This window comes from Opisthorchis viverrini, assembly GCF_000715545.1.
Source record: "Opisthorchis viverrini unplaced genomic scaffold opera_v5_265, whole genome shotgun sequence".
Classification (NCBI taxonomy): Eukaryota; Metazoa; Platyhelminthes; class Trematoda; order Opisthorchiida; family Opisthorchiidae; genus Opisthorchis; species Opisthorchis viverrini.
In genome coordinates, this window is record NW_008751920.1 from 629446 (window position 1) to 646169 (window position 16724).

General features: G+C 45.1%; 1 protein-coding gene across 1 annotated transcript in view; it reads right to left on the minus strand.

Moving 5' to 3' along the window:
• T265_09230 (hypothetical protein) overlaps window positions 1-8757 on the minus strand; it is a gene marked incomplete at both ends in the record, with an annotated part of 39835 nt that extends 31078 nt beyond the window's left edge. The window contains one exon of the mRNA XM_009175249.1: window positions 8670-8757. Within this exon, the coding sequence (XP_009173513.1) occupies window positions 8670-8757 (88 nt within the window). The remainder of the gene's footprint in view (window positions 1-8669) is intronic.
• Window positions 8758-16724: the final 7967 nt, after the last annotated feature.

Genomic DNA, 16724 nt, shown 5'->3' on the forward strand with positions numbered 1-16724 from the left:
CGCACACACACGATAGATACCAGATATATGGTGCCTTTTTGGTTTCCCATATACACTGTAGTAAATATGCCCGGATCATGCCTATGAACAGACAGGAGGATACCTGGAACCGCAGATGTTTGGTCTGAACAGTTTCAGACCAAATTCAACTAAAAACTCAAAGCTCAGGTAACTAGCACTGATGTGGCGTGGCCATTGGGCATCTAGATACATATGTCGAACATCGAGTTATGGTAGGCCCACATGCGCTTCCAAATGTTCCACCCATTTTCAAGACGCCATGGCAGACCACACATTAAGGATGAGGTGTTTTGTCACACTGCTTCGTTAAAATCCTGTCCTTAACTAGCGTGATTCCAAAAAGGAAAATATTGTCTTCAGAAAAAAGTCCTGTAGCATGAACGTTCTCACAACTTAATGAGAGTTGTTAATTATAGGTCGCAATCATCGGCTTGCTGTCAGGTGCACCGTTAGATTGTGTCAATTTCGGGTGGATGATCTTTCGGAGAAGGAACACTGGATGCGAATGCGAACGATAGTGTGATCTGGATATAAACCACCGCCTCAGAGCGAACGATAATCTTTAACTTTGTGTAGGCATCCAGAGCCTGACTTATACACTCATTTGCATACCAATTTGGAGTTGACGTGAGACCTGAAATCCAGCTGAATCTCTCGTTTATGGTGTTTTTAAATTGGAGTCTGTTTACAAAAACGGTTGCGGTAAGTTGCTCACGGAACGTAAAAAGGCTGACTGCCTAAATTCCCTGTCAGTGGGATGATTCACCGACAGTCAGGATGTGACCTGAATCCTTATTCTGTGTTATCTCAGGCTTGCGGATTGGTAATTATAACTGTCGTGTGATGGGGCAGGTTCATCATTGTTAGAGGACAATATGTGAAACTGTGTTGGCTAGCGATGATGTTATTTTCCGATGGACTTGCTGCATAAAATAAACATCAGTCCGGAAGATGCGTTGTGTGAGCGCACGAGCGCCGTGACTACCATCTTCACACTACTGACAGACGTGCGAGTAGCATGTAATCATTCACTTTCAAGCCCATATTCCGTGAGTGCTCGGCCTCAATGGTGGGGGTAAAAGCGGCGTCATGGAGGTCCGAATGGGTCCGAATAAGGGCCTGCTAATGGTTCGTCCAAGTCGGTTAAAATGGCATCCATTTATCTGGAAAGTATCCCACAAATAGACGTGATACACTACTCATAAGGTTGCTGAAAAGTCTTCGACAGTCCACGACCAGTTTCGCCCCTTCTTGGGCTCATCAGATAGGCACAGTCCCAGAGTTCCCGTTCACCTTATGTTTTACATGAACCCGGATTGGGCGGATTTCGACAAATACACTCATTTGTATATCAACTCGGTTTTGACGGAAGACCCATCTAGGATCCGACTGAATCTCTCGGGGACTGCGTCTACCTCATGAGTCACAAGGAGGGCGAAACTGATCGTGGGCTGTCGAAGAGCTTTAAGCAACCTCATGAGTGACGTATTATGTCTGTACAATTCGTAGCGATACCTCGAATATCATACAAACTGAAACATGAGGCAAACTGATGCAGCGCATTCAGTTGCTCGAAAAAACATCATAAACCAGAGATTCAGCTGGGTTCCAGGTGAGTCTCCCGTCAAAACCAGATTGACATACAAAGGAGTGTAATTGTCGAGTTTACAATGCTGCGGTGCGCTCCATATTACTATATGGATCAGAAACCTGGCCACTGCGCGCCGAGGACGTCAAAAGACTTTCAGTGTTTGACCATCGACGTCTTCGGAGCATTGCCCGAATCTGGTGGGAACACCGGATCAGCAATTCTGAAGTACGTCGAATGGTATTCGGGAGAAATAACTCACCTCGATAGGTGAACTGATCACACTGCATAGGTTGCGCTGGCTTGGCCACGTGTTGTGTATGCCAGTCGACCGACTTCCTCNAGAGTCAGAGGCGGTCAACCAATGACTTGGCAGCGAAGTATGAAAACCATTACCAGCAAACTTAGCTGCGCTGGTCATTGCCGTCTTCCTGGATGGGGACCCCGAGACGGGCCACATCAATGGCTAGAGACATTGTCAGATATGGCCCAGTCGCCCCCTCAATGGTGCTTGTGCATCCAAGCTATTTCCTTCAATCCAAAGCCCCTTTTCCAACCCCCCCCCCCCACTTGACAGCCCACTGCACCTATCCCTCCCAAAAAAAACATCGGTGAACGAAACTGCGGCAGCTACAACCACTGTATGACGAGTACGCGGTTATTACAGCTGACAATGATGATGATGATGACTTTGATTATTTAATGTGTGCTCAGAATTTTCAGACGAATAAAGGCTATATGGAAGTACGATAGAATACATACAGCTGCCAAATTTAGTGTTGTGTCCGAGGTGAATACGCATATAGCACACTTCTGTTCAGGTTATCAATCATCTTGGATGGAGCAGCGATGATATGTCATTTTTCCTGCCGTTGAGCCTCACTTTCACTCCATTACAATTCCGACCTGAAATCTTCCTAGTGCCCGGTGAATTAGCGTTGCTGATGAATTCCGACGAAATATGCTGAAAGGAACTCATTTGTTGGTTACTCTCATGTCTGTCTTCTTATGGCCCTGTGTGATTTGAGATCCTAAGCAGTCAATACCTCGAAATAATGAATGGGCTATACTTCCTAACGGTGTTCCTTAGAGGAGCATCGCGTACTGAGGGTCACCTTGCGAGCAGTAACTAATCGGTTCAGACAAGCGTGCCCGTAACAGGTGACTGGGTCACGTAAACATGGAAGGGATTTGATGGTCATGTTCCTTGTCTCGCTACTTTCTGTGCGCTCTTTTCGAATAATCTGGTAGTGCAATATATTTTAGCTGCTCGTTGTGTCTCGCCGATTCAGAACACAATGCATGTGGCGAAACCATGAGGCTGTTCTGTCAACAGTTTGGCATATTAGGCAACATAACTAAGTGAGGCACGATGCTTGCTAGATCATGAAGTTTATGATACTGATCTGTAAGACTACATAGTTGGGAGTGATTGTTGGCACATAACCACTTGTTTTCTCTGGTGGTCCCTTCGAGTATGCCAATATTATTAACCAGATCTGGAGCAAACCAGGTTCCACAAGTCAACCAAAAGAATTCGATATCTATTAATAAGTAAATCGAAACTATGGGACAGTAAGGAGTAAATTGGAAACTAGATCCGAGGTGATGTTTCAAGTACAGAACACCAACGGTTGCACGAAACGTCGGTAGAAGACGCAGTATTTACTGCATTACGATAGAAATGGATCGCATAGCTGCACTTACCTCGCGTTTTTTACGTTCTTCCCTGGTGCGGTTTATAATTGTGCTGGCAGTCATCTGGAGTGAGAGCAAACGAAAAAGAGATGAAAGATGACGGGAACAGTTTGGCCGTACGCCATTGTGTTTCAGAAAGCGTGGAAAAACTATTCAGTGCATGCGCTTGCTTTGCTAAAAGTTTATAAGGATGGCCCAGTATGTTGGTGCAGTTTCAGTCGATAAATTGATTATTGCCCGAATAGTTTGATGCGGTTCCGGGACATTTGCTTCCATAGGACAACTGCTCCCCTAGTAGTTGCGTACTGTAACTTTTTAGCCTATCTGTTGGGAATATATTGCCATCGGTAGTAATCACCATGGGTTGGCTGCCTGGACTTTTCGGTGAAAAAACAACCCGTTTTTCTGGTAAAACGGTTCGACCCAACTTGCTGCCCCACAACAGAAACCTTCTCCATAGAGGGTCCACTTCGTCCCCGTCCTGGGAACAGTTCTTTAGATTAATCGGGTGCAGTGTGTCAAATCCCTAAACTTTTGGGAATCCTGGTTCACTATTGCTCAGGAGGGACTAATTTCCCGTAAGTCAGGAGGACGAATATTGTCTAAATAGCAATAGACTTGCTTGTCTGGGGTGAGCCAGTATGTCAAAAAGCCGAATTCACTTGTACAGGTCACCTCCGGTGTGCACTCCTTATACTGGCTAAGGGAATTGAACAAATGAACTTTCCCTACAAAATGTGGTCCAACAGCTCCAACGCAGCACATTGAGTCGTGAAATGTGCCACGGGATATGAACTGAATGGCAGTCGGTCCAGTCCTTCTAATAAGCGCAATCGCTCAACGAAAGCCGAATTGTGCGGTTGGTAATCCTGCTGAATAGCCCAGGTTCTTAGGGGGAGCAGATATCTGTGCTTTTCACCACTGGGATGTCATACGGCAGTGTTAAAAAATGGTGAAGACGCAGAACTATTCACATACTTTTCCCTGAGGATACATTTATAAATCATGTGCGCCCCAGCTAGTGCATACTTGAATGGACCAGTAACTTGGAGTGGCTAGTTCTGTCCCTCAACGCTCCTGTAATTTTCACAATACCATGAAAGTTTAACCTGTTCTATTTATTGCTGATCACACCGATTATCAGGTTAACAATTTCTATGAAGTGGATACAAATCGATCGTTCGAATAATCCGATAAACAACAATAATTTGCGTTCGTGTCACTGTTTTTTGAACAGTCCTCCTGTCCTGGCGTAGTTATTCCGGTGAATTCACACTAAAAGAGGAATTGCTGGGACTAAGTTTGGTGCTTCTTGGACCTCATTAGGAGTGCATATACTTGGCCATGCCTGGGTTCGAACACTAGACATCTGACATGCGAGGCGGGTGCGTTATCACCACTCCGCCAGTATATACTGGACGCACCTGAATTACGTCTGAGAGCGTGTTCACGCTTGGGAGATGTGGTTGACTTGCCCGATGTCCCGAACGACGATCTTGTAGCTGGTCTCGTTGTGCCGACTGGGCATCTTGAGTTGGCCTACGATCAATGCCGCTCCACAAACATCACCTAACCTGGTGACCCATTGGGCCTTCCCATTTTTTCACACATGTATTCGTCAACTGAAGTTTGTAATATACTAATCAGGAAGACCAAGCACAGGAGATAGGATTTCTTTGCCACCTTCGCTGTAATTACGAAAGTCGTTTACCACAATCTTTAACCAACGTGAAACTATACAGAACTGTGGATAGGGTTTGAGTTTTTAGAAATGTGTGGCACATGGTTTATAATGCAAGATGATTTAGAAACAAACTCGAGTTTCTGTGCTCGCGACCATATTAACAACATTTCATTACAGTTCAGTGATATCGGACAGTCATTCAGGCTCAGTGACTCTGATAATGTTTTATGCACCTAAATGATACTGAACATACTTAAAAGTAAGAAAAATATCCAAAGGTATCGACGTGTTGATCAATAACACCCCAGAATTTGTTGTTCTCATCACTATGGCGCAAAACTGCTACTTTAATCACCGGGTCGTCCAATCGATATCTCTCAAACATTTGCTAGAAATGACCAAACTGGACATGGCACATCAATTTTGGTTACCCTAAACTGTTGAAAGCACTGGGGTGTTACGATGGCGCACCAACTGTTTCAATAGTGGATCAGATTACTCGCGCCCATTTATCACCACCGGACTATACGCTTCTTTCAGTTGTGCAAGAAAATTTAGAATGATATGCCCAGATCCAAATAAGAATTAACTTGAACTCAGGATAAATTTCCAGTTGGTTTCTGGCATCGAGCCACCAGAAAACCAAGTGAAGGAGTGAATAGAATCCACCCCCGCAGTCAACTAAGTCCACTCAGAAGACACTGGAAACAGAGCAATAAAAACAAAATTTGTTTTTTTACTATTACTGGAAACTCAAAAGCGCAACACAATTAACTTTTCCTGTCCTAGTTTTAGCTTTAAAAAATCGTTTAGCTGTAGCAACCTTTCGGTGTCTAACTGCCATGCCAACCGAAGGTTGCACGAGGACTGGGATACTGCCAGGTTGCCCAAGCCTAGACAGGGGAAATCGAGAGGCAGCGGTTGGGTTCGAACCATGGACCTTTCGGTCATTAGCGCTCTAACCACTTGGGCCATCTCGCCGCAAGAACGCCGATTTTTCACAATGGACAAAAATATCGAAGATGCCAGATCAGAAGGGGTGAGACGAATCAGTACCTACTCAATTTGTGGATAGCAACTACCTGCAACAAGGGCTAAACAGCAGAGAAACTGGTCCCATTCCAAGAGTAATTTGTCTGGTGTGTCCATATAGGATCTACACATAGATGGGGAATACAGCGTAAGAATAAAGCATACTTGCAGAAGGCCTACTGAGGAGTAGCAAACATGAACCCGATAGGAGTGTGTAAGGCCTAGCACATGATATAGGCCGTGGCTTTTGAGGCAATCCTAATTCTATGTCTTACGTCAGGCATCAGAGGACTTCGTTTGCGCATTGTCCATATGGACAGTCTACAGTGATTCAGTTCCATGTCTACAAAAATGAACTGTCAAGGCAGAATTTTAATTAAAACGCAGAGAAATGCACATTAGGCGTCCTGTAACCAACCGAGAGATGGTGAGATATTGTGTACTGCTCACTACGCTCGACTCATGAGATTTTTGCCCTTTGTATGCTGAGAGACCAAGCTGCATATCCTACGACTCTGACTTCCCCTGTCTAGGGTTGGGCAACCTGACAGTATCCCAACCTTCGTGCTTCCTTGCGGTGGCATGACAGTTAGGCCCCGAAAGAGTGCTACAGCTGAACGATTTCGATTTTCGATCTGGGTGTGCAACGTTGCGGGAAGCAGTGCATACATACTATATCGCTAACAACTACACCAAAAGATTTTTACTGTCAAAAGCTGTGGATTATTGCATCATATTGCTGCGTATCCATGTTTGGCTGTGGTACTTGGAGATTCGTGTCGACTGCTAGCGCAATGCTTTACAAGATGAATGTTACGCTAGAGAACAGCTAGAGATAAGCGTGGCGGATTTTAAATGGGACAATGTTTAAGAGCGACGCAACGAACAACACACATTCTGAATGGAAAAAATCGTATCGTTCAGCTGTAACACCCTTTCGGTGCATAGCTGCCATGACACCTGAAGGAAGTACGAGGGCTGAGATACTGTCAGGTCGCCCAAACCTAGACAGAAGTCGAGGGGCAGAGGTCGGATTCGAACCACAGACCTTCTTGTCAGCCATTTCGTGCTCTAACCACCGGGCCATTTCGCCCTCTAAGTGGAAATGTATGGGTGGTATCCAGCATACGTGTTTATGAAACGAGTCCAGATGCGTTTTCATGTACAGGAAGGTTATTAGACGACTAACTGGAAAGTAACATAGAGGAAACATGAATTTCTCAAAACATTTTAAGATGCTCCCATGAAAGGATGCAGCGTCAGATGCATAGCCGTGCTGACATTCACTTAAAATGATGAAGTGAGATGTAGAACTGCGTGAAAAAATTGGCTAATCAATCAACACCAACTTTTTGTAGCTCATCACATCAATCCGCAGCTGTACACCGGGGCATAACAAGAACAGGGCAAAATAAGAGCATTGTGTAAGAAAGATCAACCCCCTTCGCTAAAACCAATTGCACGACTTACTTTCTCAGTCCTGTCGAACACTTGAACCTTCTTCGTTCGATAGTTTCCTTCAAACGAAAACATACCTCCCAATGAAGCTGGAGAAGGCGTGCAGTTTCTGCAACAGTTCGAAATCAATAAAGCAGTTTATAGGATGAACCAACCTTGCGTGCCTCTGAAGACATACAGAATGAAGTGAGAGTAAAACGGTTGCATCAAGATAAAAATGCTTATAGTAAAAACAGTGTAACCTAAGTAAACACATCATAAATCGGACATGACAGTGAACAATGTGCTGAGAGTAGAAATGCTGAAGAGACATACCATGAAGATACGGGCACCAGAAGTAAGTGACCAGGACATCATCTTCTAATAAACGCCACCAGCTAATCTGCTGGGCGTGAACATTTCCCCATAACCAGTAATATGATTTTAGATTTACTGATTCGTGCATTTAAACCATTCCAACATTAGCCGATGATGATGGGTTACATCGAAGGATTCGTAGTGGATGGAACCGGTGGATTGAAGCTGAATAGCTGAGATGATTTCATATGTAGACTGCTGCAACGATTCAGTTTAAGACCCAAATGAACGGATTATTAGCGCTATTAGTAGCCCCCCTTTTTTGCAGTCCAAGCCTTCCAAAAATAAGTTTTCTGTGGTTACTTGATAAAGAGTTTGCGTGCTAGCATAAAGAAGATTACGACACGGCTGCTCTATCGTTCGGAGTCACTCGTTATCACCACCACAAACAGCACGGGATCAATAATCAACACTGATGACTCAATGCCACGCAGCCAGAATTCATTGGAAAGCCTTACTGTGAAGGATAAAAGCAGATGCTAAAGAGACTAAGTTCTATCCTTACACAATCAGCCTCAAGTGCCTACAACTCAAGACGCCCAACCAGGCAATCAGGATAGATGACAACAGGAACTCCACTCACATCGATTAGCAGCCACATTTCTCAGCGCCTCCAACGAGACACAGTGAAATCTACGCAAAAACCATCCTAGAAGGCAGCAGCTAACCTTCTCGTAACTCCTTTCATACGACAGTTTGAAATGCGCAGTGCATCACTTACACAGCGCAACTACTACGCTAGACATAATCTTCCATTGATGTCCCGGTTACAAAGTCTAATACTCATTTTTTTAACTGCTTCGTTACGGATTCGCTAACAAAAGCCCACACCAGCCATAGTTCTGAGATAATGGTGGTCGAAGACCTGAAGACGTCTCGGTTCCGCTGTCATACTGAAACTTGATACACGTTCCTTCATATAGTCATCTAAGATTAGCCAAAGCGACCCAAGCTTTAGAGATTCACATATTGACCTCATCTATTACACTACGCTTGGAGCTAATATAACTTGCAAGATACGAAAAACGCCCCACAACTTCAAGTGCCCCTTCATGATTTGTAAGTGGTGTGTTTAGTGACTGCATGTCTAAAAGTATGGTCTTGAATTCGTGGGTGAAAAATCCAATACCAAAGACAGCATGAATTTGGTCAGACCATCGAAAATTTATGTGCCCTATTCTGCTCTTCGGAGACGAGAACAAGAACACTGCCAGGGTACCCAGGAATGAAAAGACAGATCGCACCTTTTCGGTGCCTAGCTGTCATTCCACCAGGAAGCTGGGATACCAGGAGCTGGGATACTGCCAGATTGCCCAAGCATATACAGGGTCAGTCGAGGCGCTCAAAATGGGTTAGAACTACGGACCTTCATATCCGTAAGCCGCTGCCTTCATCACTCAGCTATTTCGAGCCCAGGCTGCCCAGACCCATACAGGAGAACGATTAGGGTCGTCCATCAAAGTCAATGCAAGTGCATTACCATTTTTATGGAACAAGTCTTAACACATGTTCTAGCCCTAATCTGGAAGGGCAGGAAATCGTATTGGTCAGGCCTTTGACCATTGATCAACCAGACATAAGACCCTGCGAGTGTCACATGAACACTCCCAGTATTGCTCAATGAGCCAAAGGGGCACAAGCCGTTACACCATAGTATGGTCGTCCCTTCTTGACGGACCAGGCTCTGCATCGCATATTTTCTGTCGTTTTGCGAAGGTGCGCGTAAAAAAGATCCGAAAACAGCAAGCAGGATTCCGGGCGGGAGGAGACTGTGTGGACCACATCTTCACACTCCGCCAAGTATTAGTGCGCTCGATCCTGCTGACTGGTTAGTTCTTCCGAATAAACTTGCGCGACAAAGCATGTTCCAGAATTCCGTGAATTCCATGTCTTTGATCACAATTTTGGCCGCGTGATTGTAAGGGTAAGTTTTCCAAAAGCTTTATTATAAGCAGTGGTTTCCGACAAGGATGTCCGCTCTCCACTATTGTTGATACTATAAGTACCTTGGGAGTTGACTCAGCTCTGACGGTAGTGTAACGGACAAAGTGAACATGAGGATATGAAAGGCAGAATTTCATCCGCCAATTTGCGCCAATTTTGACGTCAAAATGGAATCTTACTGGGTTTCAAACGATGTGTAAACAAAATAGCGTACCGCAAGACTTGGCCGCTTCATGAGGAGTATCCGAAACAGTTTCAGGTCTTTTAGACCGACGTTTCAGATCTACAGCTGGAATAGACTGGAACTAGCGAGTTTTCAATCGGGTGATCAGGATATGGTTTCCAATTAAGCGGAGGACCATTGCCTCAAGTAACGCATCCAGCAAAGAAAGCTAGGATTGCCTGAGTCGTATGCTCCACTAGCTTCAAGAGCTTTTTATCATGTCTGTCAGCGCTGGCCTCGTGTGCGACCAGAGTTTTTTTGGTTACGAAAAAGTCGACGTATTCCTTCTCATGATCCGGGTCTTTCGTCGTGGTTAACCTTGAGATCTAGGATTTCGTCAGAATTAAGCTGACTAAACAGCACATGTCCCTTACCGACAGGTATGAAAGACTGTCAAGGGCAATACGGACGGCTGAATTAGTGTTCTCCGCAAGTCACTAAGCGCTGTCGTACAGGAAATAATGCACACATGAATAGAAATCGATAAGGTGGTAATAGTGATATTCCCTTGAATTATTTCAAAGGGTGAGTGAACGAATGATGGTGCCAGAAGAATCATACCAACGTCCCAGTAAACACAGTGCCACCGGTGGCTAAAGGTGGCCATAGGTGGCTAGCTTTGCCACTGATTTTGTTGGTGAATACAAGTCAAACATAGCATTTGTTGCATAAAAGCCTTCTGAAAACAAAAGTGCCAGGGTAATCTGGATACTGGAGTTCTATTTACGAAGTAATTTTTGAAACCGATTTGTTTGAACGCACCGCCGATTAAATATATCACGAGATTTTTGGGTAGCCACCTTTGGCCGCTTTTAGCCACCGGTGGTGTGTTTACTGGGGTGTTGCAATACCTTTTCAAACACTTATGTTAGGTCCTTGGCTTGCTATTCCACCAAGTAATGTCTATGAAAAGGCACGGTGCTTGATACGGCCTTCTGTGGACAAAAACGAAGATGACTATACTACTATGGGAATCTCACAGAACTTCCCACGACAGAGCGGGATCATTCATTTGAGACAGAAGGGCAAGCTAAAATCATTAGATTCTGATTGGCCTATATTCGGACCAATCAGAATACACATCTGTCTCGTGGCCGTCTAATCGACGGTGTTCGTTTATTTTGAGGGGCTTGACTTTGGGTACCGCCTTGAGGGCGTTACTCGTTCGACTGTCGCCTCTGTTTTCCGTGTTATGGAGCAGAGGTTAGCTGACACTTAATCTCACAGGGACAGTTAGGATGCAGATAATAGATGTGGGACGAGTGGCTCCTGCTGCGCTCGCTACTCCAAGATATGCAATTATTGCCTGATGTCTCAGGTGACGCTGTTGAATCGGGGGGCCGCTGGATACCCCCTAAAGTTTCTTCTCCACTCACAGTCTCATCTATGGTATTACGCCATCACGAAGAGGCTGGTGCGATGGTTTGTGTACCTCAGTGACCCATTTAGCTACACTGGGGTGTCCACGCAGTCTCCCATACCAGGTTGGTCAATGGTTAAAGGTCTGACGAACATAGCCTCCTGATTTCCCAGGTTAGGAGTTTAGACATGTGTGGCGCCGTGTTCCGTAAAAATGGTAACGTCATTGCATTTTCAGCCAAACACCGCTGCTTTGCGATCAGACATTTGAGCCAAAGATTTGTTCAAGGACCATTCCTATATAGATGTGGGCGTCACGACAGTATCCCAGCCCATGTACAACAATGAACTGCACAGACACGGTCACATCGGCCGTCGCGTTGTGCCTAGTCGCCTTACCCGCTGTGTAAAGCAGGGCGAGTAAGCAAAAACAGGCTACTGTTCAGGCCTCCCTTCTTCCTCTTTCATGCACTTTTTACACCCCGTTCGGCATGGATCGAACTCAGTACGGACGGACGTTGGGGAAGTATTGATTCAGCTGCATGCAAAACACAAGCTTTTTATGTAGTACTAACTCCAGGAAAATCTGAAGCCGTCTGGTAATATGATATCCTCTAACCATATGCTGGCCATGAAAACATTAATGTAAGCTGCCGGATCAGTGACGGACGGCTGGTTGCTTTGGAAAACATTTGTGGATCCTGACCACGTGCTCGTTCAGGGTCACTTCCACAGCGCATAATGTGCGAAAAATCGCCTGCAAACAGAAGACCCGGCAGTTCCGAATTTTAGACGAACCTATCGGAACATCTTCAAATGCCTCGCCCTCAGGTATGAATTCCTACTGAGACAAGAATGCCACCTTAAACATAATGCTGAGAATTTCGCATGTTGCATGGCCCCACCAAGTGTTTTTAAGCACTAGGTATCAACCCATATGGCAGTATTACTCAAATCTTGGAGAAGTATCCCAGCCAGTTCCGTATATAACTTGTTGCAGCAAATTATCAGACGTCACGTGAAAGCGAGCGTGCCACAAACCCATGTTGTTTATTTGGCATAGAAAGCCAAAGAAATTGTCGGGGCCCAGAAAGTTGGTAATGCCAGGAAGATAATTCCAGTTGATCCATGCCACCGGCCTCGAAAAACATCTGTCGGCAAAACCAGCCAGGATCGAAAGAGAGTGAACATCTTGAATAACTAACGCCTCGACAGGTTGGGCGAATACTTCGAAAAACAATTGTCGTCGCCAAAAGTTGCCACTCATCTGGAGACAACAAAAGACGTAAAACCATGGACACTGAATTCGGAACTCCCTACGGACTCGGAGGTTTTCAGACTGCATTGTTCTTTCAAGCGCCATCGATCTTCTGGTACGGATGACCTCTCACCGGCGTTGTTCAATAAATGGTTGAAGTACGTAGTTGGCGCTTGCACTGAGGAAAGCAGTCTGTCCCATCCTGTCACTGAGGAATCGGTGATGGCGCACATTTTAATAAAAGAGGCTCACAGTGAGTGTGTTTACCACAGGAAATCATATTGACAACGGTCGAAATGAGGCTTGCTCTGCGATCATTAACGGTGACTCATGAGACATTGTCTCGGAAGTAGCAAGCGGGATACCGATTTGTAGGGGTTCCGTGACCCGAACTTCCACACTTCATCAAGTGCTAGAGCAACGCTGCTTGCATAAGTGACCCACAATTCTAGTATTCCATGTTTGTCCCTTCAGTCATTATTGACACACGTGCCTACCAGATAATGCCACGGACATTTGTAAAAACTTTCTGATGAGCAAAATTATAAACAGTCTCCCAAAAGCATACGTAAAAAGAGTTAAACTTCAGGGATGCCCACAATTTCCATTCCACCGGCGGAGTGCCCAGAATCCTGCAGCGCTGTGGACAGTACTTTTTAGTAGCAGACAGAATCAGAAACACATGATCAGAAATGGATTTTAGTGGGTGCTTGGAGGTGCGGCGGCTTATTTGCTAGGGCCAGAATATCCATGGTCTGACGCGACCTCTGCCCCCCCGAATTCCCTTGTCTAGGCTTGGGCAACTTGGCAGTATCCTCTCCCTTGTGCTTCTTTCTAGAGACACAGAGGTTAGGCACCGAAAGTGTGCCACAGCTGAACGATTTTTTTCAGTAGATGATTTTGATAAGCAGGCTTCACACTAGGGATTGAGGGCTTCGAATTGCCCGTGCTGGGTTTGCGCAACTTGGACGCTGCTGAGAAACACAGCGAGAAAAAGCAACACATAAGTGGGTGATCGGACTCCGCGCAAATGTTTCGGAACAAAAACAATCGGTAACTGACCCACACCACCTACATCTAAAAGCAGTGGTTTACGTTTGTTGGGGGTTAGCTCGCATAAGGGGACGCTGTGCGTAGTGGTCGGGCATCTTCGGTTCGCTAACTATTTAGCACTGCACAGAGCAACGTAATTAATATGGAACAACAGCAATTTCGTTACTCATGAATCACCCAAAACCTAACCTGTTGGGAAAGGAAAACGGGTGCCGGGTCTTCATTTGTTTGCTTAGCTAGCAGGAAAGACTAAATCCTCCAGTAAAGCTCAGTTTCTAAGTGGCGATGTGTAACGAGCCCTTCTCGGCGGCTTGAGAAAAGTGGTGGGAGTTGCATAATGTATCTCCACGGGGAAACATAATGTGTTGTCAAAGCAATCGCCGAGCTACATATTTATGTTTCTCACCGCCGAGGCCTGTCCACAATGAGAGCGCACCCTCCTGTTTGGCCCTTGCCTTTCACCACATCCAACATCATGCTACACTTCAACTACTCATTATTACCTGTAGAAGACAGCTTGCCAACAGTGTGCTCCCGTTTCCGATCCCAAGTGACAGCCAATCCCCATATTTATTCCCCTTGACCAGATGAACTGAAACCTTCTTGTTTTACTGAACTATTTTTGTAACTCTTACGGACTTTGGTCGGACATTGTGATTTTGCGGTCGCTCGCCGTCGATATCTGTTTGGTTGTGACGATATCGATTTTGAGGCGTAGTGATCTGCGCTTCATCCTCAGGCTGGTAATTGTACCGCCTTATTTTTGTAACCCTACGGTATCTGCAGAGAAGAATCCGTTGAGGTTTGTTGAATATGTATATTATTATATTTGCAATAGTACCGTGATTCCAGAATTCTGATTTCTTGGTCGTTTTCCTGGATTGGCACGCGTGACTCAAACTCAGAAAGCAGATAGCCGTAACATTACCTGCGGCTTTATTTCAAACCCCAGCGCCTAACCCGGCGCTCCCTGACTACATCACATCTTCAGACCCATTTTCCTATTACGAGTTAACACAGCAAATCTAATCAAAATGTCGGCCGGAATAGCTAACCCCGCATGTATTGCTTTTGAATGAAAATTTTTGGTCCTCTTCTGACAAGCTCACTGTCTCGGAAACCAGCACGCTTGAACAGCATATTGCTGGTGCTGCCACTACTCAGCCAAGAGGGCGTCCATACCGTTCACCATGCTCCATTCAGTCTTCTCGCCACCTGGAGTTAAGATCCTTTCCACGAGCTGAACGTTTCGGTAAATCTGCGCCGGACTTCGTCCACGGGTGAATTATTAACACTTGCACCCTAGACAGTAAACAACAATGGGTTAACTGTGTTAAAGATAGACAAAATGGCCAATTTTTGCGGTTGTTGCGGAAGCAACAACCCAAAAAAACAGGACAATATCTTCAGCTCTTCTATTCCAAAGATTGTTTAGTCATGACCTTCAGGTGATGGCTACTTAAATGCTGTTGCACTGGATTTTAGTGGCGGCTGTTTCGGTGCAGTGAATTTTGTATTTACCATCACAGTGAGAAAATTTCAAACGACTCAGCTGTTTTATACGACAATCGTTTTCTAGTCGGAGGCTTTTCTGAGCCTCAGCTAGGCAAGTTCCAGCTTTGCTATTTTATCTTTAGGAAGCTGAATGCACAGTTCTTCGCTTTGAGGAAACGAGGCTAGTACACGTAACCCAAATTACCAGGGTAGCTTTCCTCAAATTTCGTTTAAATTTTTTAATTAGTTCTAGTTTATCGGAGATGAAACAAAAAAGTTGATTCCCTCTGTGAACCAACGGTGGACAGCGGTAATTTTCCTTGTGTTCTGACCACCCATGAGTTAGGTGACTCACGCCCGGTTATTATTGCACCGTTTTGTTTCCTTGTTGCTCGTTTTCTCCCTGTTCTGACCACCCATGAGTTAGGTGACTCACGCCCCAGTAATAATGCACCGTTTTGTTTCCTTGTTGCTCGTTTTCTCCCTGTTTCGTTCCCACTTGAGATCTATTTATTCTTCAGTAACTGATGTCAATTTTTGTTACCCGTCCATCATTGCTTGCAAGACCGTCTCAGATGCATCAATTTTCGAGCGTCTACTCCGACGAAAAAGTGAACCGACCAAGTATCGAACCCAGAGCTGACTAACGCGCTGTCCACTACACAAACCTGACACCTAGAAGGGTAATTGTTTAAAATTATCCATGTAACGTACCCGCCTGATAGCTTTTGGCGAGATTTGTTTTCAACGGACGAAACCGTACAGTCTGACTTGTCACGTGACACGGGCTGCTGCGTCGCTCCGCCAACCGAAATACAGTCCATTACATCCCAAACGTACTAATTTTCTGCTTGCTATCTATCTATATGGCCAGCTCATACTGTCAGACTGTCCGTGTGATTGTACATCAAGCAGTGTTTACTTGTCGGTGCTTTTAGAAATCCCTGCTGCTTCGGTGACTATTTTCTGCTCCTGCTGATTGCATCATTATTGATTGTACGTTTGCATAATTCATGATCCCTAATAAGAGCAAGATCTTGTCACCCCTGATGCATCATCTTCTGCCCACGTCTGTCTACTTTTACTGCCTACTGGTTAAAAACTGCGTATAATCCAATAGCCGCAATCGTCCTGTTAAATCCATAGCCGCCCGGATCTTACAGCTAGGATTATTAGTTCATGTGGTTTCATTGCTTGGGGCATCAATAGGGTGTGCCACCCAACTTTAACCTAAAATGTCTCATTCTTTATTCATGTTTCTTTGAATTCTTTTCAAAATAAGTTGCACAGCTGTGTTTCGGAGCTTACTAAAAGGGTGGCACCACTGGCTTGGCCTTACACTGAGTTTTATGTGATAAATACTTTTGGAAGTCTGTCTGTTCGTCAGATCTTCGGGGTGCGGCAAAAACAATTATATATTTCTGGCTCGTCACTCCAGAACGCTGTGCAATACTGTTAAATCCGAGATGCACTATCTTAAAAAATCGTGTGGTTGACTCCAACTGTAGGATGGGCAAGCGTAGTTGGCCCTGGGTTCTGCGGAAAATTGCGGGTA